Source organism: Belonocnema kinseyi, chromosome 2 (genome assembly GCF_010883055.1).
Source record: "Belonocnema kinseyi isolate 2016_QV_RU_SX_M_011 chromosome 2, B_treatae_v1, whole genome shotgun sequence".
Lineage (NCBI taxonomy): Eukaryota > Metazoa > Arthropoda > Insecta > Hymenoptera > Cynipidae > Belonocnema > Belonocnema kinseyi.
In genome coordinates this window covers 82990735-83012722 of record NC_046658.1, presented here as the reverse complement: position 1 = coordinate 83012722, position 21988 = coordinate 82990735, and the positions used below count along the sequence as shown (strand labels likewise).

At 29.7% G+C, this 21988-nt stretch overlaps 1 protein-coding gene across 4 annotated transcripts; it reads right to left on the bottom strand.

Moving 5' to 3' along the window:
* Positions 1-4754: 4754 nt before the first annotated feature.
* On the bottom strand, positions 4755-17348 carry LOC117167255 (acetylcholine receptor subunit alpha-like 2). 4 transcript variants are annotated; one of them, XM_033352061.1, is made up of 8 exons: positions 17159-17348; positions 16092-16136; positions 15876-15985; positions 15509-15689; positions 12835-13520; positions 9480-9508; positions 7241-7425; positions 4755-5181 (listed from the first exon to the last, which is right to left on the bottom strand). In XM_033352061.1, the coding sequence occupies exons 1-8, from the start codon at positions 17333-17335 to the stop codon at positions 4963-4965; spliced, it is 1632 nt and encodes a 543-aa protein (XP_033207952.1). In that variant the 5' UTR covers positions 17336-17348; the 3' UTR covers positions 4755-4962. The 4 variants fall into 4 exon arrangements, with proteins under 4 accessions (XP_033207952.1, XP_033207951.1, XP_033207950.1 ...); XM_033352060.1 differs by lacking the exon at positions 9480-9508 and adding an exon at positions 9523-9551 and having other exon boundaries at positions 7241-7452; positions 12859-13520; XM_033352059.1 differs by lacking the exon at positions 9480-9508 and having other exon boundaries at positions 7241-7452; positions 12818-13520.
* Between the last annotated feature and the right edge of the window lie 4640 nt (positions 17349-21988).

The following is a 21988-nucleotide window of genomic DNA, read 5'->3' as shown; positions in this document are numbered from 1 at the left end:
AACAAATGGAATTTGTTTAAATAGTTTTTTTCTCTCGAAAATTTGTATTTTTTCCCACTTAAAAATATTATTATTAGTCTAGTGGAATATTTGATAACATTATCTTATTAATTTTTAATTGTTTGAAAAAATGGAATTTGTGAAAAATAATTTTGTTTCGAATTTTTTAAAAATAAAAATTATTACTGTTGGTCTAGTGGATTATTTATCAGCAACAATTAATTACTTATTTATAATTAATTTAATAACAATTTATTTATCAGTATTATTTAAGTCATCATTTTTATACAATTTTTTTTTTAAATTAAAATTAATCGAACAATTTTGATAAATATTCCACTGAAGAAATAATAATTGTTAATACAAAAATTATTTAAATGAATTCCATTTGTTTAAATAATTAAAAAATAATGAACTAATGTTCATAAATATTCCAATAGACCAATAGTAATAATTTTTAAGGACAAAAATTTTTTAAAATGGTTTAAACAAATTCCATTTGATTAAATAATAAAATATTTATGAATCAATGTTAATAAATATTCCACTAGACTAACAGTAATAATTGTTAGAGGAAAAAACGAATTTTCGAAAAAAAAAATTTTAATAAATTTGATTTGTTTAAATAATTGAAAATTACTTAACCAATGATAATAAATATTCCACTAGACCAATATGAATAATTTTAAGCAAAAAAGACGAGAATACAGTGTCCAAAGGTCGAATTCATGAAGAATAGAAATTTTTGATTTTAAGGGTAGTTTTCAGGTACTCGTCACATTTTTTCAAACCCTAAAAAATTATTCTAGAAACTAAAAAAATTGATTTTTCCCCATGCATTTTACATGGAAAACTGTAAGTCAAAACAGGCACCTGTTAAAATGAAAAAAATGACGTAATTTCTTTTTTGGATTTGGAATAAAACGGGAGGGGCGGGGGGGTAGTTGCCCTCTAACATGCAAAAAAAATTTGCCATGCATTTTTGGACCACCCTGATGTGTATTATAATTTATGATTCTATATTTTCCATTCTTATTTTTAAATGTGTTTAAAAGAAGAAAAAACAACATAAGATTGTTCATTTTATCACGACGAAAAGTCAAGAAACTACAATCGAAAATATTTCAAAGTTTTTCATTTATTTCCGATTTTGTTACACTTTAAAATCAATTTAATCAAATTTCTTTAAATCTAATAATTTTTTGCTTGTTATATTAGAACAATATTTTCAGTTTACGCGTCTAATAAGTTTTTATTGATTAGAATTGGTTGAAATCCTGGGTACCATAAAAAAGCGAAGGGATTAAAAAAAAATCTTGCAAAATTCAGAGAATAACTGTCAAGAGTAATAAATTTGCAATTTAAAAAATTTTTATTTGAAATTGCTTTGCTCCGTTTATAAAAGATTATATGTTGAAAAGAATACAAGATTGAAATTGTGGTCCTTGAATATTGATGGTCATAAAAAATGAAAAATTGGTCAAGGAAAAAGTTAGGGAATTTGGAAAACGAAGTTTGCGAAGGTTCACCTCTGGGTTGAAAATTGAAATATTTTGTTGAAATTGAATTAAAAATTAATTTTCTACCGGAATAGTACATTTTCAATTTTTGGTTGAAAATTCATCTTTTTTATTTAAAAATTCGTCTTTTTTGGTAGAAAACTAATCTTTTTGTTTGAAATGTCCTCTTTTTTTGTTTAAAACTGCAACTGTTTGGTTTAAGAATCCATTTTTTTTGTTGAAAACTCATATTGACATTCGAAATTATGTTTATTTCTTGATTAGAAATTCTTCATTTTTTGAAAATCCGATTTTTTGGTTAGAAAATTTAACTTCTGTTTTGAAAGTCAAACTAATTGGTTAAAAATTATTATTTTTTTTCTTTGAAGGTTTATTAATTTAATTGAAAATTAACTTCTTGTTAAAACTTCAATTGTTTATTGAAAATTTTTCCTTTTGGTAGCAAATTAATATTTGCAAGTAGAAAATTCATAATCTTGGTTGAAAATTGGTATTTTTTTGGTCAAAAGTTGACTTACTGTGTTAAAAATTAATTTTAATGGTTGCAGATTCATCATTTTAGATGAAAATGTATCTCTTTGGTTTAAATTAAACTATTTTGTTGAAAATTGCTTTTGAATGAAAATGTATATTTTTTAGTAGAAAATTCAACTATTTATATTTGAAAATTCATGTATTTTGTTGGAAATTTAACTTTTTTTTAGTACAAAATTCATCTTCTTGTTCTAAAATTCATCGTTTTGGTTGATAATTCGTCTTTATATGTTGAAAATTCAATTATTTGGTTAAAAATTGAATTATATTGCTGAACATTGAATTGCTTTGTTAAAATTCCACTCTGCTTGAAAATTTAACAATTTTTCTGAATGTTTTTTTTTTTGGTTGAAATATCAACTATTTAATTTTTGGTTGAAAATTCATCTTTTTGTTGAAAATTAAACTTGTTTTATATTAAAGTTTAGAATTTTTTATTATAAACTCCGACTACTTCGTTGACTATTTATTTTTTAGTTAAAAATTTGCCATGATTGGTAAAAAACTAATCTTTTTGTTTTAAATTTACTCTTTTTTTTTGTTAAAACTGCAACTGTTTGGTTGAAGATTCCATTTTTTTTTGAAAACTCATATTGACATTCAATATTTTAGATCAAATTTTTTTTATTTCTTGATTGAAAACTTTTTTGTTTTCGAAAATCCGACTTTTTTTATTAGAAAATTTAACTTTTGGTTTGAAATTCAAACTAATTTGTTAAAAATTATTATTTTTTTGTTTAAAGTTTTATTAATTTAATTGAAAAACACGTTTTTCGTTGAAACTTAAGTTGTTTATTGAAAATTTCTCCTTTTGGTAGAAAATTAATATTTGCAAGTAGAAAATTCGTCTTCTTAGTTGAAAATTGATATTTTTTTGGTTAAAAGTTGACTTACTGTGTTAAAAAATCATTTTAATGGTTGCAGATTCATCAGTCTAGTTTAAAACGTTTCTCTTTGGTTTAAATTAAACTTTTTTTTTTGAAAAATTGGGTTTAACTGAAAATTTATATTTTTTAGTAGAAAATTCAACTATTTCTATTTGAAAATTCATGTATTTTGTTGGAAATTCGTCTTTTTTTAGTACCAAATTAATCTTCTTATTCGAAAATTCGTCGTTTTGTCTGAGAATTCGTCTTTGTATGTTGAAAATTCAATTATTTAGTTAAAAATTCAATTATATTGTTGAAAATCTAATTGTTTTGTTAAAGTTCCACTCTGGTTGCAAATTTAACAATTTTGCTGAATGTTTTTTTAGTTGAAATATCAAATATTTAATTTTTTGTTTCAAATTATAACTTTTTTTAAATTAAAATTTAGAATTTTGTATTGTAAACTTCGACTACTTTATTGAAAATTCATTTTTAGGTAGCAAATTTCAGTGTTTGGTTGAGATTTCAACTATTTCGGTCAAAATTCATGTATTTAAAGTTTGGGCAGAAAAGTCTTCCTTTTGGAATGAAAATTCACATTTTTTGTGTTAAAAATTTGGTTGACAATTCAGTAATTTTGTTAAAAACTCAATTATATTGTTGAACATTTAATTGTTTTGTTAAAATTCCACTCTGGTTGCAAATTTAACAATTTTGCTGAATGTTTTTTTTAGTTGAAATATCAACTATTTAATTTTTTGTTTAAAATTAAAACTTTTTTGATTAAAGTTTAGAATTTTCTATTATAAACTTCGACTAATTTGTTGAAAATTCATTTTTAGGTAGCAAATTTCAGTGTTTGGCTGAGATATCAACTATTTCGGTCAAAATTCACGTATTCAAAGTTTGGACAGAACAGTCTTCGTTTCGGATTGAAAATTCACATTTTTTGTGTTAAAAATTTGGTTGAAAATTCAGTAATTTGGTTAAAAAAAAGAATTATGTGGAAAATTTAATTCTTTCATTGAAAATTAAAATTAAATTAGCTTCAATTTCGATAACTTAGTTCATTTTCAACTATTTCTGTTTTGAAACTTCATTAAACACAAGCATTGAGCTCATTTTGATTATATCAATGGAAAATATTATTGGATTAAAAAAATGTCATTAAATTGTTGTTAAAGTTTAAAAAATGCGAAACTTCGAAATATTTTCGATTGCAATGTCGTGGTTTTGTACCGTGATAAAATAAATAATCTCCAAAAAACTGTTGTTTTGTGAAAAGCATTTTTTACTTTAAAAAAATTAAATAGAAAAATTAATGTTAATTAAAATTCTGAAAACAGAGATTGTATGATGTACGTTTTGTTTTGCACTAATAGGTATGTAGTAGGGTGGATCGAAAAAAAATCTATAAGATAAAAACGCCGTAGCAATAAAAAGTTTTCTTTTGGGTCCCTTAAAACGTGCATAAGATTTAAAATGAATCGAATATCTTGTTTTTTGTACAGATTTTTTATTTGAGTTTATATAGTACAAATTAAATTTTTTAAGGACACCCGAAAATGAAAACTAGAAGCTCTAAAAGTTATAAATAATTTTTTTTCAGCATAGAAAACTTTTCTTATGTTCAAAATGTACTTTAAAAATCTAGAAGATCAGACAGGTAAAACGTATATTTTTAATATAAGGAAGTTTTTCTGTGCCGAAAGAAAATTATTTATAATTTTTAGAGCATCCAGATTTTTTTTCTCTTCTTAGTTGTCCATAAAAAATTTAATTTCTACTATATAAACTTAGGAAAAAAATCTGAAAAATTGGTAAATATTAAGTATATAATAAAGATTAAGAAATCGAAAGAGATTTAAAACTTTTTTTATCATATTTCGATTCCGCCCAAACGCTAGATCCACGCTAGTATTCGAAAGTAGAAATTTTTTTATCTAGATAGAAATATAGACAGTGTTTTGTGATTGTATAGTTCTTTTAGAAGGGAGAAAAACCTCGGCGTGCAAAGATGAACTCTGAAAAAATATAAATTAGCGAGGCATCAGGTTTTCGAGTTTTTCCAGCATTTTTCCTGGAAAGAGCTGTTGTTGAGCGACAGATGACAATTCCATATCAATAGCTTTAGTGTCATCATAAAGGGCAGGAGCTTCGGCGAGAATCGTAACTGTCCCCACGATGGAAGCCGTTATAAAAATGTAAAGAAAGAGACGATCCAGTACCATTGCCACAAATCCCCAGTCTTGGTCCTCCTGCAAATCGAATTTTCATTTCAGCTTTGAGTCAAAGATTTACTTTCTATATTCTTAATTACAGACGTCTCACTTTTCCACCCTTTCCACGGTTTTTCGCCTAAATGCGAACTGAATTAAAAGAACCCAGGAAGAAAATTAAAATATTTTTGATTGACATTCATTCCTTTTAATTCAAAAATATCCTATTTTATTTCTAGTTTAGAATTCATCTCTTGATGAAAAAAGTACTATTATATTGAAAGTAGAACTTTGTTAAAAATTCATTTTATTGGTTTAAATCTTTGATTAAAACTTAAACTAATTTGTTGAAAATGCCTCATTATTTTTACTAGAAATTCAACTATTTCATTTTTGGTTGAGACATTTATAGTTTTATGTTTAAAACTTAACTATTTGATCAAAAATTAACTTTTTGGTTTTAAATTCATATTTTTGTATTAAAAATTCAACGATTTGGTGGAAATGATGTTTCTCTCTTGTTGAAAAATCTTTCTTGAAAGAAAATCGTCTTTTTGGCTTAAGAATTTAACGGTTTTTTTAATTAAACTTAAAAGCTTTTTTGTTTGGATTCTAGTGTTATTTAGAAATAATTTTGTTGTCAAAATATCGAATATTATATTTTTGGTTGATTTATCTTTCTTTATTAAAAATTCAACAACTATTCATCTCTGGTTGAAAAATCGACTATTTTGTTGAATTTTTTTTCTTTTTTTGTTTGAAAATAATTTTTTTTTCACTCAAAATTTCGCTAATCCATTTTTGTCTAAAAATTTATCTTTTTTATTTGGAAATGCAACTATTTTGATGATAAATAATTATTTTGAATTTAAAATTTAACTAATGGGTTGATAAGACATGTTTTTAGGTTGAGAATTCAACTACTTGTTGAGAAATGCAACTAGGTTGTTCAAAATTCGTTGTTGTTTGGTTGAAAATTAATTTTATTAAATGAAAATTTAACTATTCCATTTTTCGGTCGAGATTTGATCTTTTCTGGTTTGAAAATTCAACTATTTCGTTGAAGATACATGATTGTAGGTTGAAAATTCAACACTTTTGTGAAAAATATAATTATGGTTGTAAAAATATAACATTTAGAATTTGAATATTCTCCACAAAATCGTCCTTTTGCCTTGAACATTAAACATGTCAATTGAAAAAACGTTTTTGGGTGAAGTTTAATATTTTTGTTTGAAAATTCAAACATTTTTTTAAAAATTCTTGTTTTTAGTTAAAAACGTAAGTATTTTGTTAAATATTTAATTATTTGGATAAAAATGTAACTTTTTTGTTGAAAAATTCATCTTCTTGGCTTTAAGATTTAACTGTTTTGTTGAAAATTTGTCTTTTTGGATAGAAAATTAATCCTTTTGGGTTAAAACTTTATCTTTTTTAAAAAAAGTACTTGGTTGAGATATTAACTGTCCTCTAAAAAATTCGAATTTTTTGTCTTAAAGATTTAACTACTTGGTTGCAAGTTGAACTCAGTTGTTAGACATTCATTCTATTGGTACAAAATTATTGATCTCTTTGGTGAAAAATTTAAAAATATTGTTGAAAATTCGCTGTTTTTTAGTTAATTTTGGTCTGATAGTATTTTCTTTGTTATCGAAAATTCAAGTACTTCATTTAAAAATCATCTTTCTTAGTTAAAAATTAACTTTTTTGTGAAAAACTGATCTTGTTGTATTCAGTGGTAAATTGATTTCCAAATTATTCGATTTCATTTCTTAAAAATTAATTTCTTTTCGGGAAAAATTAATATTTTTCTTTGGTTAATATTTCAACTATTTTGATAAAAATGCAATATGTTCCGACTTGAAACCTTAGGCGTTTCATATTGAATTCAGTATTAAACCTATACATTAATTTTATTGAAAAGAACTTATTGCACTATTATTTACATATTTTTGTTAAAAAATCACCCTATTTCCCCTTTCTGAGGGCATTTTGGGCTTTGATGTATGTAATTGTTATTAAGTAATTTTTATAATGTTTCAGGGAAATTTTTTATGTATCTTATTTGTCGGATCTTCGGTTTTTAACTTTAACTTACAGCGTTAAATTCGTCAGTGCGCTGGATATGATGTTGGATAAACATCACGTTGTGAAGAGCTTTTTCCAACTCAAAAGGATATTTTTTTCTGGCAGTTACATCACTCATGGACTCGTCTAAGCCGGACATTACTGTTGGAAAGCCGTTGTAACCAGTTAGACCTCCGAGAAGGAATCTGTTGTATGCTGTTGTTGTATGTAAGCCATTGCAACCTATGAGAAAATATTAACATTTTCCTTAATTTAGAATAAAATTAGCAGGGAGGCTGCAGGTTTTACAACACCTGGAAATTAGGGAAAAGTCAGGAATTTTGAAAAAATGGCCAAAGTCAGAGAATTTGCGTAAGATTCAATTTAATTAACTGTTAATAAAAATCAGGTCTACCAGACAGTAATTGTTAGTTACTTTTATTTTACAACACTTTTTAAAGATAAGTCACTCAGTCACTTTCTTAAACGAAAAAAAAAACACTTTTCTTTCAATAAATTTAACTTTGAAATAGCCACTATTAAATTCAGGTCTATGTCTATTTCTAAATTTTCTTAAATTTTTTTTTATTCTTTCATATTATTTTAAAAGATTCTAAGGAATTTTCAAAAGCTTTAAAAAGTTTCAATAGGTTTCAAAAGCTTTTATAGGATTTAAATATTTTAGTTTGTTTGAAAAGATTCCAAGAGATTTTTAATAGATTTCATTAGTTTGAAGTGATTTCAAAGGATTTGGAAGGTTTTAGGGGTTTTTTTTAACGAATTTCGGATAATATGGGAAGATATTGTAGGGCCTATAAGGTTTTACGATATTAAAAAATATTCCAAGGAATTTATAAGTTTTCCAAGGATTTCGATAATTTTAAGGGATTTTTAAAGCTCTCAACGGGTTTGAATAAGTATTTCAGGATTTCAAAAAATATTATAAAATTTCGTGTAATTTTACGGGATTTTATATTTTAATATGTTCCAAAGAGGCCATTTGCAAAAAATTAGGGGTTTCGTAGGATGTCAAAGGTTTTCCAATATTTTAAGATATTTTAAAATATTTGAAATTATTTTAATTTTCGTAAATATTGTTATTATATTTTAATAATTTGAAATAATTTCAAAGAAATAACAATAATTTTATGTATTTTTAAAAATTCCACTAAATTTTCAAGGGCTTTAAAAAGTTTCAAAATATTTCACAGAATTTCAAATATTGCAGGGTTATTTACAAAAAATTTGAACGAGTTTTCAAGAGCTTTACATAATTTCAAAATATTTTAAACTATTTTAAAGAAATTGAAATATTTCAGGGTTTTTTAAAAGGTCCCAAAGAATGTTCAATTCATTGCAGTAATTTAATCGGATTTGAAATATTTTATTCTCTTTGAAAGATTTCACGGAATTTTTAATAGATCTGAATAATTTAAAATGATTTTTAGGGATAATAATTTTTTATGGGATTTTAAAGATTTTCGAAAGATATGGGATGATTTTATAGGTCGTTCAAGGTTGTAGGATATTTTAAAAGATTTTAAGGGATTTTAATACATTTTTCAAGATTTTAGCAAATATAAAATTCCACGTAATTGCATCGCATTTTGTATTATTTTAATTTCTTTTTAAATAATTTATTTATAAAAATTGTAAGATTCCATCGGATATAAAACATTCAAAATATTTTAGTGTATTTTAAAAGATTTTAAAGGATTAGAAATATTTGAGGGTCTTTTTAAGGCCACAGGAAATTTTAATACATTTTCCAGGATTTCCAGAAATATCAGTCTTCATAGAATTTCACCAGATTTTATAATATTTAAATGGAAATTTAAATAATTTATTGACAAGAAATGAGGAATTTCTATGAGATTTTTAAAAATTCTTTGGAATTCTCTAAAATATTTATTATTCACTTCAATTCTTCTAAATTTATTCAATTTTACGTCATTACGTCATTTTTTGAAATATTATATTTCAATGGGATTTGTTTACTTGTTTTCAGTCTAAGGTTATTTAATTTGATGAAATTTACAAACAAATTAAATTAAGAAAAATATTTTTCACAGCTCCTATGGAAACGAATTGTTACGGATCTTGAGTAAAAAAATGCCGTTTGGAACTTTAAAATATTTACGGGCTTCTTTAGTTTATTAAAAAGAGCATTCAAAAATAAAAGTAAGCGATAAAAATTTTTTTGGGGCAGCTTCAGGATCAAATTAATAAAATTGCATTTTTCACACAAAGGAATAATGAGAAGACCCAACTACCAGTAGGAAGCCTTTCGCCACTTGGCAATAGAAACATTACCGTGAGTGGTAGGTACATTACAAGAAGATCTTAAATTTTCATGCGCAGGTGCATAGTTGTCCTCTTCCTATACATGGCAAAGTGTGCGAGTGAGAAAGTTTGTCAAATTGACGCGATTTTAGGCAACTAGATCGATTATATTTTCAATTATACAGGTTTTTTAAAGATAAAAAATGTTTGGAAGTGTTAGAAAAAACAGTATTCTTCATTCCAACGTACGATTTCAAAAATAATAATGTACTATAATTTCAAGAATTCATGATCAAACAATTGCATTATAGTCTACATTCTTACCATTTTTATAATTCAATCTTTTACCTTTATAAGTCTTAACGCTAAAGTCCTTCAGTTAACCAGATCAATAGGCACTTTAATAATTTAAATAATTATAACTTTTAATTGAAAAAATGTTGCCACCTGCATCAAAACAAACGAACATAACCTCTTTAAGTTACGTCAATTTGACAAACTTTCTCACTCGCACACTTTTCCATGTATAGGAAGAGGACAAGTGCGCACTTGCGCACGTAAATTTAAGATCTTCCTGTAATGTCCCGACCACTTACGGTAATATTTCTATTGCCAAGTGGCGAAACTAAGTTAGATCTCCTTATTATTCCTTCGTGATTTTCCCTCATTTTCTTAAATATTATATTTCATTGAAAAAATATTTTGCTTACTTTTTTCCTCTAAGGTTATTTATTTCAATAAACTTTACCACAGAGAAATATAAAGAATAGTTTTTTCTTAAATAACAAAATTGAAAACTTGTAATGGATTTGCCTGATGGTGAGAAGTTAATTTTTGTTTAATTCGAATTTGTTCTCAATGCCATAAAGAAATTTCAGTGTTTAAAAAAAAGATGCCAATGCTAAAATATTAGAATTGGTACGATTTGATTCATTTTGATTTTGGATTTATATAAATACTGTTTTAAAAATAATTAAAATATCAAATTTTGTCCATATTTTCATGCATTAAGTTTTTGGGAAAATAAAACGTGTGGTTAAATGTGCTCAGAATTGGAAATGTATCGCGGAGCACATGATCACGTATAAAATGAATGAGATTGAGTGAAGAGAGGATAGGCCCTCATCAATTCCACGTCTCTAACGTTCTTCAGTAATTTTCGATTGGGTTCAATTATAGAAAGATTTAATGCTCTTGTATTTACATTTAGTGCATCACTATTGAATTTGATAGAGAAACCCAGATAAAACGCAAAATAGAGAATAGTTCTTCCATTTTATTTTATTTCTCTTGTAAAGCACGCTTATTTTATTACAAAAAACCTATAATATGAACCCTCACGGAAACATTTTATAAACTTGTGAAATCTCTCAAAAATCTTCCTACATGTTTTCTCAAAATCCTTTAAACAGCATTATCTAAAAATCGTAAAAACTGTATCATGCACTTCCGTGAAAAAACAGGAAAAAGCTCTTAATTTCTAGGGGAGTTTGATATTGTAGAAAAAGCGAATTTCCGAAAAAATGAGAGGATTGCATAATTTTATTGCTGCATAAATTTTGAACTTATGGTTTCTTTCTCGCAGTACATTTTTTTAATTTAAAAGGGAGTCTCTTCTACACGTACCGAAAAAATCTGGCTTTTTGTATCGGTTCGGTATACGTAGCCACGGCCAATTTATAGATTTTTAAAAAGTTACATTAGGTCAAAGCAAAAAATAATGTTAATAAAGATAGAAAATGAATAGCAATTTCGGAAATTTGTAAATTTAAGAGTTGTACATTTGCAAACCCAAATTTAAATACTGTAATTTCTTTCAGCTTTAAAACATATAGGCTTCACATTCTAGATTTTTTGTTTTGATTTTTGGAATTTTGAATCCTTTCTACTGACAAACGTTCTGATTTTTCTCGCCCGGATTTGGAATTTCGCATAAGTTGAATTTTTAAGATTTAATCACATTTAAATATTGAAAGACTTACTATTTAAAAGCTCTTGAATTTCAAATCATACCAATTTTTAATTTGAATTTGAATTTCTAAAAGCATAAGACTTTATAAGATTGTTCTTTAAAAAAAAACTTAATTTCGAGCGTTTTAAAGCAAATACGTCAAACTTTCAAATTCTAACAATATCAAAATTAGATGCTTTGTTCGTCTAATTTTTAAATTATACTAACTTAAAAAGGTAAAAATAATTTTCTGTCTCTAAATTAAAGAACAATATTCAATCTATAAATCTTTCAGTGTATGTACATTAATTTTGAATGATTATAAATGATAAATAAGCTATCATTTGCGGAAACTTATGATTGTGGAAAGTCTATTTGGAAAGCCTGGAATTTTGGACTGGTTCGACTTTAATAAATTTTAAATTGACTAACTGAAAGTTCTAACTTTATTTAATCTACCAAAAAATTGTATCATCAAGGTATCTATAAATGTTTTAGTAACCATTGATTGATTGAATTTAGCATGACCTCATATTGTTAGGTAATTTGGAATTAAAATTTAAAAAACCGTATCAGAAAACCCTACAAAATTTAAGGAATTTTAAAATTGGGATTTTCTATCAACATAAATCTAAAATAATAGATAAAATTTAAATTTGAAATCTTGATATATTATCTACAAAAAAAAGATCAAACTACTTTTCAAGATAAAAATGTTACTCCTTACTTTATTTTTTTAAGTATTGATTTTTTTGACCGATTGAAATCATTAAATGTTCATTTTTCATATTTATTTCAAATACGAATTTGCAATTCTTTATATCGTATCAAAAATTGTATGTACACAATTAAATAAAGTCCTTTGAAGAATTTCCTTCGTTTAATTTCATTATTTCTCGTCACAAATTTACTTTCTGGTTTTGTAAATTAATTATAATTATTTCGAATTCACATTAAATTCCTTTTAATTCTTACGGCACTGTTAAACTTCTTCTATTCTCTTTAATTTTTTGAATTACTTGAAATTATTTTAAAGCCTTTCTGATTCTTTTCACTTCTTTCAACTTCCTTAAAAGCTTTTGCATTTTCTGCATTCCTTCAATTCTCTAAATAAACGATGTTCCATGAACTCTCTGAATTCTCTAAATTTCTTGAATCTTCTGAGTGCACAAATACCTTGAATTCTCTAAATTCCTTGAATTTTCTAAATTTATTTAATTCAAGTGTTTTCAAAATAATTCTAAATAATATAATAAACCCGAGAATATTATTTACTAAACCAGTATGTCTTTTGGTCGCTCCAAACGTACAATCAGAGGGAGTTTTTTTAATCAACAGAGTTATCGAATAACAATATTTAAAAAAGTTATTTGCAATTACCTCTTATTCGTGGATAGCGAATAGAGTCCGGCGACGAAACAATGGAAGCGGATTGAACAGCAGCTGACACAGCATCCTTAAATTTATCCTTTTTGCTCCCGGACCGTCGTCCAAAAATCTTGTGAGCTGCAAGATCTTTGAGTAGATCTTTAGGAACTCTCATGAGTAACAGCTTCGGCAATCGCCGTATGAAAATTTTCCTCACCCAAGGAGCCATTTTGTGTGTACTCGGTTTTCGATAATGCACGTTCAAGATGATGATGGTGATGACCACAGAGAGTCCAACTAGAACCATCGTGAATAGGAGATATTTTCCCAGCAAGGGTAGAGCCAGCGACGTCGAGGGAATGATTTCAGAGATGAGCAAGAAAAACATTGTTTGAGAAAGAAGAATGTTGATGCAGAGGGCGATCTTCTCTCCTGAATCCGCTGGGAGGTAGAAAGCAAGAACCGAAAGGTAGGAGATGCTGACGCAGGGAATAATTAGGTTCACTGTGTAAAAGAGAGTCTTCCGTCGAAGGGTGATATTGAAGAAGATATCCGGATAGGGCTCAAGACAGCAGGAGTAATATTTTTCATGTCGTTCCGCCGGGACGCTCAGAATATCCCACTCGACACTTGGATAATACTCCGTCAAGTCGATTCCAACTTCCACTTTGTCGTCGCCCTCGTTCGAATCCTTGTGCTTCAAGTCTATCTGTTTTTTCGGGAATAAAACTTATTTCAATCTTATCGTATGCGCCGCCTGTCTCAGGAAATTTTAAACTTTATAGCGGTATTTGGATCTTTTCTTATAAATCTCAGCTGTCGTTTAGATTATTATGTAGTTTATCTGAATTCGTTGAGTTTTCAAAGTTTGGATTATCACTTTTATTTATTTTTTTTTTAAACTTTGGGAACTTCTTCAAAAGTAATTTGATTTAAAAATCGTTATCAGGGTTTCGTATCCCCCAACAGAAACCCGTACAGTTTCAGTGGCTTTTCCGTTCCACCGGTGTACTTTTTCTCCGAAAGGGGAAGTGATGAGTTTGTGTGGGCTAGTAGTTAAGTGAGGGGATGAGAAGTAGAGGAATTCATGGAGTGGAGTGGGATAGAGAACGAAGGGGAAGTGATGGGCTGGACGGAAAGAAAAGTTTTATGAGTGAGATTCCGATTGAAGTGGATGCGATAAATGGTTTAAAATATTTTATAATCTTTTTGCCACTGTGGGGTCTTGTTTGGAAGTAATTTTATTTAAAAATCGTTATTAGGGTTGCGTAGCCCCGAGCAGAAACCCTTCTAGGTTCAGTCAGGTTTCCGCCCATCCATCGTACTTTTTTCCTGGGTGGAAGGGGAAGGCTGGTAGTGAAATGAGAGTGACTACGGTGGAAAAGCGAGAAGTGGAGAAGTAGGTAAGGAAGTGCGGAAAAGGCAGGATTAGTACACTCGAACGCCAAAGATAGGGGGAAATTTGAGAATCGAGAACTCCAAAGATACGACCTTGAAAGGGGCTCCCACTCCTGCGACGTTTAGGTTTCGGGGATAATGCGTAAGAACGCACTCGAACGTATTCGAATGTTTGGAGCTCGTATCCTTAGAGTTTGAGTATATTTGAAGTGAAGGGGAAAGTCAGGAGAACGATAGTATGAGAAGGGGAGGAGGGAAAGTAGGCAACAGGAGGGGGAGTTTTTGAGGAAAAGTAAGAGAGAGGGAGAATCGAAAAACTTCATTAATGTCTTAATAGGCAGGCCCTCTCAACTCTAATGGGCGATTATGAAGAATTATGATTATTATTTCAAGCATAGTACAAGTTGCGGCCAACTGTTGGCGCTGCGTGTCGGTACAGGTGATTGAATTTGAAGGTTTGAAGATTCAAAGTGTCAAACGGTGCCAAAGTATATATTTTATTTGAAAAAATGAATCCGATGACTATAAAGTTAAACAAACGGAGGTGTGTTGTTCTCGGGTGTCAATCGTCGCGTCACGTCAAGCATCGCCAATTTCCGAAGGACTCAAAGCCGGGTATGTTGTGGTTAGAAGCGGTGTCAAATCCTCTCTTGACGGAAATAATCTACAGAGAAATCCATGAAAGCGGTTATCGAGTATGCTTTCTGCGTTTATGGGTGAAGGATTATTTACGCGGTCCGCGAAATTTTTTCAAAACAAAAATAGTGCCTTGCGTGTCGTTGCCTGAAAAAGAGCTGAATGATCTTTCTGTCGATGCTCCGGTTGAGGTAGCCCTTGATGTTGATGCTAATTTTAATACATTTACATTTAATTATTTTACGTGTGTGCTATTATATGAATTGTAAGTATGTTTTGAATCTTAAAATTGAATATAATGATCAATCAAATGAATAGATAAAATGAAAAATGTATAAAGATATATTAAAAGTAATTTATTATACTTTATATATAAATCTTTACATATCTTTCTCACTTTGGTTATCCAATTTATTGATAAACATATTCAATTTTAACATTTTTCACATATATACAATTTATATATGGCACACATACGTCACACATTTTGATTGGTTTCGTTTGTGTCAATTGTGGAATAATTGTCATTAGATCTGAGGAACCATCAAAGAAAACTGTAGGATATATTGCAATATCAAACTATTTCTAGGTGGTATTTCCTGACTTTAAAATGTTATTGGATTGGTAAGGCCAAAGTTGTATAATATTGTAGGTTCTTCTTACTTGAAATCCGTCGTAAGTCCAAGATCCAAATTTCATGAAGCATATTTGCTGATCGAAAGGAAAGTATCTAACATCAATTTCACATGATGACTTGAAAATAGCTGGTGGTGTCCATACTACTTTTCCAGTGTAATGAAGAACAGCTTTTGTCATTGTCGTTATACCATATTCACCATCGGCGCTGCAATATAATTTAAACATTTTTGGGTATCTATAATATGAAAAATGTCTACATATTTAAAATGTTGTATTGTCTCTATTGTTAGACACGAATATTTAGAAGATTTTCCATCGAAATGCAACGTAACAAGATTTTAATACAAATTTTCTTATAAATTTTAGTTTATCAAAAAGAATAATTACATACTTATTGTAAAGAACGATATCCGGTAGCCATATATGTTCACTTGGGACGTATAACTCTTTCATCCCTCCATACTCTGCTGGCTCCCATTGAAATTTGTGGTCCTGCCATTCCTAAAAACGTTTTTTTTATAATAATTGTTTTACTACTGATTCCATTTTTAAGGATTGGATAAACTTTAGTTGTGAACAATTATTTAAAAAATATGCTGAAACTTACATGTTCTAACCATACGTTTGTCGTTAAAATCTGATCCTTGAGATTCTGAAATTGGAAACTTAGAAATAAAACGCCTTATTTATCAGAATCAACTCGGAAAATTACAAAAGTAAAGAAAATGTTTATTCCTTTTGTGCAAAAGTTAAATCAACCAAAGTTGATCAAAAAAATGATTTTGTAATTTTTGTATTAATTGATGTTAAGTCATAATACTTATTAATAACTCTCAGAAATATTTGTGAAGATACTTTTAAAACGGTTACTCAATTTATGGATTTACAATTGGTTTAATGGTACAAAACTGGACTTCAAACTGTCTTCAAATGAATAAAGAAACTATAAAATACTTGGGTGACAATTTGTTACTCATTTTAGGAGTTTATTTATAAGAAATGATGTAATAAACTGCGAAGGAATCCAAATATCGTTTTAATGTGTAGATTTAAAAAGTACAGTTTTTGTCAGTAGCACACATTTTAACTTTCATCAAGTCATTTTTAACCATTTAAAGCTAAAAAAATGTAAGGTTCATGCAGGTTAGTATTCTGAATAAAATAAGGGAAAAATTATTTTCGGTGATGCCTACAATAATTTTATTGTTATGCTTATTATTTTAACGCAAGTCATTCCCGATTTGGAATTTTTACAAAAAACACTTTTCAGTTTTTGAAGGCCTTGACCCTGTTCCAAGTCAGGACTATTGTAATTATGGATGTTATTTTTTGTTTCGTTTTATTTGTTCCTTGTCTTTTATCAAACTTCTTTTCTCAAAGTAGAAATAATAATTCTTTACTGAAATCCCTGGTTCCAACTCAGAATTAGACTAATCAAATATATATAATTACTCTTCATTCGCATATTAGTGCATTCAAGGGGAAAATATCGGTCACTGAATCAAATTCCCGGTCATTTTCCGGCCAGATAGACACCCAAGTTTATTTTGCTTTTATTACAAAAATTATTAATTTAAACTTGCAGTATACCCAAATATTATTTAAAAATTTAAACTATTTAAGTGTTATATTTTATTTTCCGTTATTGAATTTCTGTGAAAAAATTACACTTACAAGATCTATAAGTTGAGACAGTCGAAGACCCAATTTGACTACGATGGTGTCCGTATTGTTTAAAACGGGTCTAATTAAACGATTGTAGTTCGAAAGAAGATCGTCGTAGAGTCTTTTAGCATCTGGATTTCCTAAGCAGAAACCAGCCGCGATAATTAGAAGGAACTCCCTCAACATCTCAATTTTTCTTCGGCTCCAACGATATGCGAACTAAATTCGTGCATTCATTATCAGCATCATGTGCATCAGCATTCGTTCTATAATTATTAAGCCTGGAAGCAAACAGGCATTACTGGATTGATTACCAAGTAAATTTAAAGGATGGGAATTCAAAAGTGTTTAAGAGCCAGTTTTCAAATTTTCTGAGCCGGGGGAAAAACGTTTGCATTTTGACATTTTTCAATATTTTCAATATTTTAAAATTTGACCACGTATAAGTCGAGGGGTTCTGGAAATTCAAAACTGTATATAAAAAGTAATAATGATCACGTTGTATCGGGCGCTCGCCATGGAACTTTAAAATGCATGTGCTACAATGCATATCAATTCAAGGATAAACAAACTAATTTTCGATTTATTCCAAATTTTTTACGAATATTTTATTATTTACGGCATGACGCATCAGTAGCGTAGCCAGGATTTGACAAAAGCGGGTGATTCATGTCTGAACAGAAAGTGAGGTACTACTCACAGAGAAAAATTAGGGTAATATATAGTAGGACATAAAATTTCTAAATTTTATATTTATTATCATTATTTTATTCCTATTTAAGCATTAACTTTGAAAATCTTTATTTAGTATCGTACTCAGTCTAATAATAATAATAATAATAATAATAATAATAATAATAATAATAATTACTCAGTTGGTTAGACACTTGGACTTCACCTCAGAGGTCCGGGGTTCGATCTCTGAGCCGGTACCTCTAGAAATTTTTCAATGTACCTTTACTGAGGTTCTGGTGGTTCGGAACACACCTTAAGCTGTAGGTTCCCCCATCGTGTACTTGACTGTAACCCATTCCGTCAATGATGGGGTAAAAACCTGGCTTTGTCCAATATGTCTGGGCAGACTGCTCTCATCAGATCACTGGATTGCATTATAAAAATGCGTCCGTGACTGATGATATATACCGGCACAGCCCCGTGCAAAATGATCAAAGAAAAAGAAAGAAAAAAATCCAACTCTAAGCAAAAATGCCTTCGACATTTTGGGTAGTATAAGTTTGTGACAACATTTCAACACAGAAATGTTTTTTTCCCCCCATAATAATAATAGGTCAACGTAGTATAGTATTATTTTATATTTCAACGCTTTTAATTATATAATAAATAATGCAGCAATATTAACTACATTGTATCGCGTACAAGTAAAAACTGAGATTATTTTAATTTTTAAATGTTGGTTATTAACATGTCTGTCTGTTTTGCTGGTGTTCACTCTACTGATCCTACTTGACACATTCCCTATAACTGACAGTTTAAAAGTGTCTAACTTCAAGCAAACAAAACACTTTTCTGCTTTCCTATAAAATCTATTTAATTAAACTATGTGCCGAGAAACTCATCTGCGAAAATGGGTACTAATTTCATTTTACAATGAGTACCATAGATTACCTGCCATTTGTGCTCTTCTATATTCAGCGAGAAATTTTAGTTTTAGCTTTTAGGAAAGTAGATTCAAAATGCTAGTTTTGATTGTGGTTTCGTTATGTGAAGATTTTCTGTAGAAATATTTTCAGGCTGAAGTTTAGCGGATAAACGGAGAATATGAAGTATATCCGATAAACGGAGAACTGAGATGGTATACGGAAAGGAAGAAGAGATGCCTCTTTCACACTCAGGGGGTGGGGGGGGGGTCTAATACCCCATCCCGCTTGGATACGCCACTGTGATGCATTATGGAAAAAAATATTTAAAAAAATGAATGTCCTATTGACCATAATATTGCGATGTTTCGGCGACTAGAATAATAATTTTTGTATCAGAATGTTCAGAAAAAAATACACTATTCAGATATACAAGACAATTTTATCATTTTCAATTTTTAAAGGCTTAACGAGCATATAATGCTTAGAGACGATCCTTACTTTGAAAATTAACATTTGTTACTGAGGCGAATGTTTTTATATCGAGTAGTACACCAAATTCTTATTAGCGCTAGCCTTAGGCAACATTCAGTCATACTTATGTTTATTATATGAAACGTACACACCATAGAACCTCGGAAGTTATTGTTAAAACATAGAACGTCCACAAGGTTCCATTGGGCGATTGACTTTTCGCTCCCGACCTTCACAGGCAGCTACCGACTGAGGGGAGCGAACGTCCCCTTCCACTGCACAGTCATGAGGCAATTGAGATGCACCTTTTGCAGAGGCAAGGTGTTTCAGCAACTGCGAAACGAAAAGCCACTGAAAATCTTGCAGACAGGCCTTCAAAAATTGTTTGTGACAGTGCCAATAAAAATCATAAACAATTACACGTAGATGATGTAAACAGTATTAAATTAGCTGCTTATAGAGATAGACTCTATAAGCAGCTAGCTAGAGTCTATAAGATTGTATCCAAACGCAAGCATTCGTTTGTTTCAAAACAAATTAAAATGTATCAGTCCAAAGAACTTTCGAGATTGACCTTTGTTGAACTAGTATCGCGTTATTATGGCGAACTCAAAAAGTAAAAGTCTCTATATGCTTTTCGTTTTAAAGATTTATATAGACAAAATGCTTATTTGAATTACTTTGACATTGTATAGTATTGTATAGTATTGACACCTGGATTAGGCCTACTGGGGATGTTACTAAATAAACGCGCCTTATTGTGCTTTACCTCCAGGGTGGTGCGGAAAAAAGCATACAAATCTATTTGCAATACAAGCATTGGAAGGGGACGTTCGCTCCCTTCAGCCGGTGCCTACCTGTGAAACTCAGGAGCGAAAAGTATACTACCCGGTTCCATTGGCTTTTATACAGTTTTGAATTTCCAATATACCTCGACTTACCAAAACGCGATTTAAAAAAAATTCTCAAGTGAAAAATATTTCGAATTTTGCATTGCTATTAAGGCCAAAATAACGGCCTTCAATTGTAGATAAAAAATTGATAAAAAACCGAATTTCGAAAAAAATTACTCTCATACACTTTTGAATTTCTACCCTTTGTTTAGTCTCATAAAAGAAAATAATAATTTTTGAATTCTTAGCGTTATGAAATTCTAAAGAAAAGATGGAAACAATAAAAAGAGGGGATTTTATGAAATGAAACATATGACTATTGTTTCGACCGAGTCGAGCGCTGGCGGTACAGTTTTCTTCAACAAGACCTAAGATTTGCACTGCGAACCCTACGCAGTACCCACCATCGCGATACATTAGGAAGAGAAACAGAGACACTAGGAAGAGAGATACAGTGCAGGTCTACATATTATGGGGACCCGTCATCTTTTTTTATTGAACATTGATTTAACATTTTGATTCTTTCGTTAGAAAAATGTGTTGGCCCTGAAAAGGTTCTTATTATTGGCCGCTTAGCCTATATCACATTTTCAAGAATAATTTTCAAAATTCGGTCTTCACAGGTAGGTAATTCAGTTTAAGATAAGTAATTCAGTTTACGAAGCATCGTCAGTCAAGTCTGCCGTCTTAGTAAAGTTTTAAAATGGAATTTCTGAAAAGTTTTCGGGATTTCAACAAAGAGCTTGAAGTAACCGGCCTAATAAATTTCCTTGTTTATCTCAGTTTTGCGATGAGTGTGAAGGAAATTCTAATTTAAAAAAATAGGAACAATAAAGGCCTCATATACCAATGTGGCAAACGGGATTGCAGAAAGAAGAAGACTGTAAAAGATGGAACTTTCTTCCTAGTTTCTCTCTTTCTCCTCCTAATGTATCGCGAAGGTAGGTACTGCGTAGGGTTTACGATGCGGGTGCACTTCAAAGGAGCGCGAACTACCTGGAATCTTTCTCCTGCCAGTGGGACCCTTATCCCTCACACCTGTCTCGGCGCGCTCAGTCGCCGGGATTGACGGAGCGCATGACTCTAATGATCCTAAATCCCCTCCGATTACCGTTTCAACTTATTCACTTAAAATTTAAAAATAACTGATGCAAACTATTTGGAAGTCATTTGTTGGGAATCTATGGGCTTTCACGAGTCCAGGCGTATGTTATTTCTAATAGACAGACAAAAATTAAATATCAACATTCCCTCATTCAATCGTGAAAATATTTGTAGATTCGTAGAATATCTATTTTTAGTCAGAAATTTGGATTTAACATTATGAATAACGTAGTCATAAATAAATACCTTCAGATCTTAAGAAATCTTTGAAAAGATCAAGTTTTCTAGAATTTTTTATTGTTTAATACTGTGCGCATATCGACAATAACCTTATCTAAATTTTTGTCTGAAAATAGAAATACTCGGAATCTACATATTTTCACGATTGAATGAGGGAATGTTGATATTTAATTTGTGTCTGTTTAGGAGAAATGACATACCCATGGATTGGTAAAAGCCCATAGATTCCCAAAAAATGATTTCTAAATAGTTTGCATCAGTTATTTTTAATTTTAGAGTGAATAAGTTGGAACGGTAATCGGAGGTGATTTAGGGTCATTATAGACAATAGATCCTGCGCTCCGGCGATCCCGGCGACTAAGCGCGCCAAGGCAGGTGTGAGGGGTAAGGGTCCCACTGGAAGGGGAAGGATCCCAGGTAGCTCGCGCTCCTTTACCAGGTGTATACATATGAAACCGGTATTGCCATCTAGCGGCCAGTAGGCACACTTGTAGGCACTGTCGGAACTTACCATTTGTGCTAATTGGCGT

Coding starts and splice junctions, on each gene's coding strand:
- LOC117167255 (XM_033352059.1), bottom strand. CDS start 17,335: ATGTTGAGGGAGTTCCTTCTAATTATCGCGGCTGGTTTCTGCTTAGGA. Junction 16,137..17,158: donor TGTCTCAACTTATAGATCTT/GTAAGTGTAATT, acceptor TTCCAATTTCAG/AATCTCAAGGATCAGATTTT. Junction 13,521..15,508: donor GGACTTACGACGGATTTCAA/GTAAGAAGAACC, acceptor CCGAAAAAACAG/ATAGACTTGAAGCACAAGGA.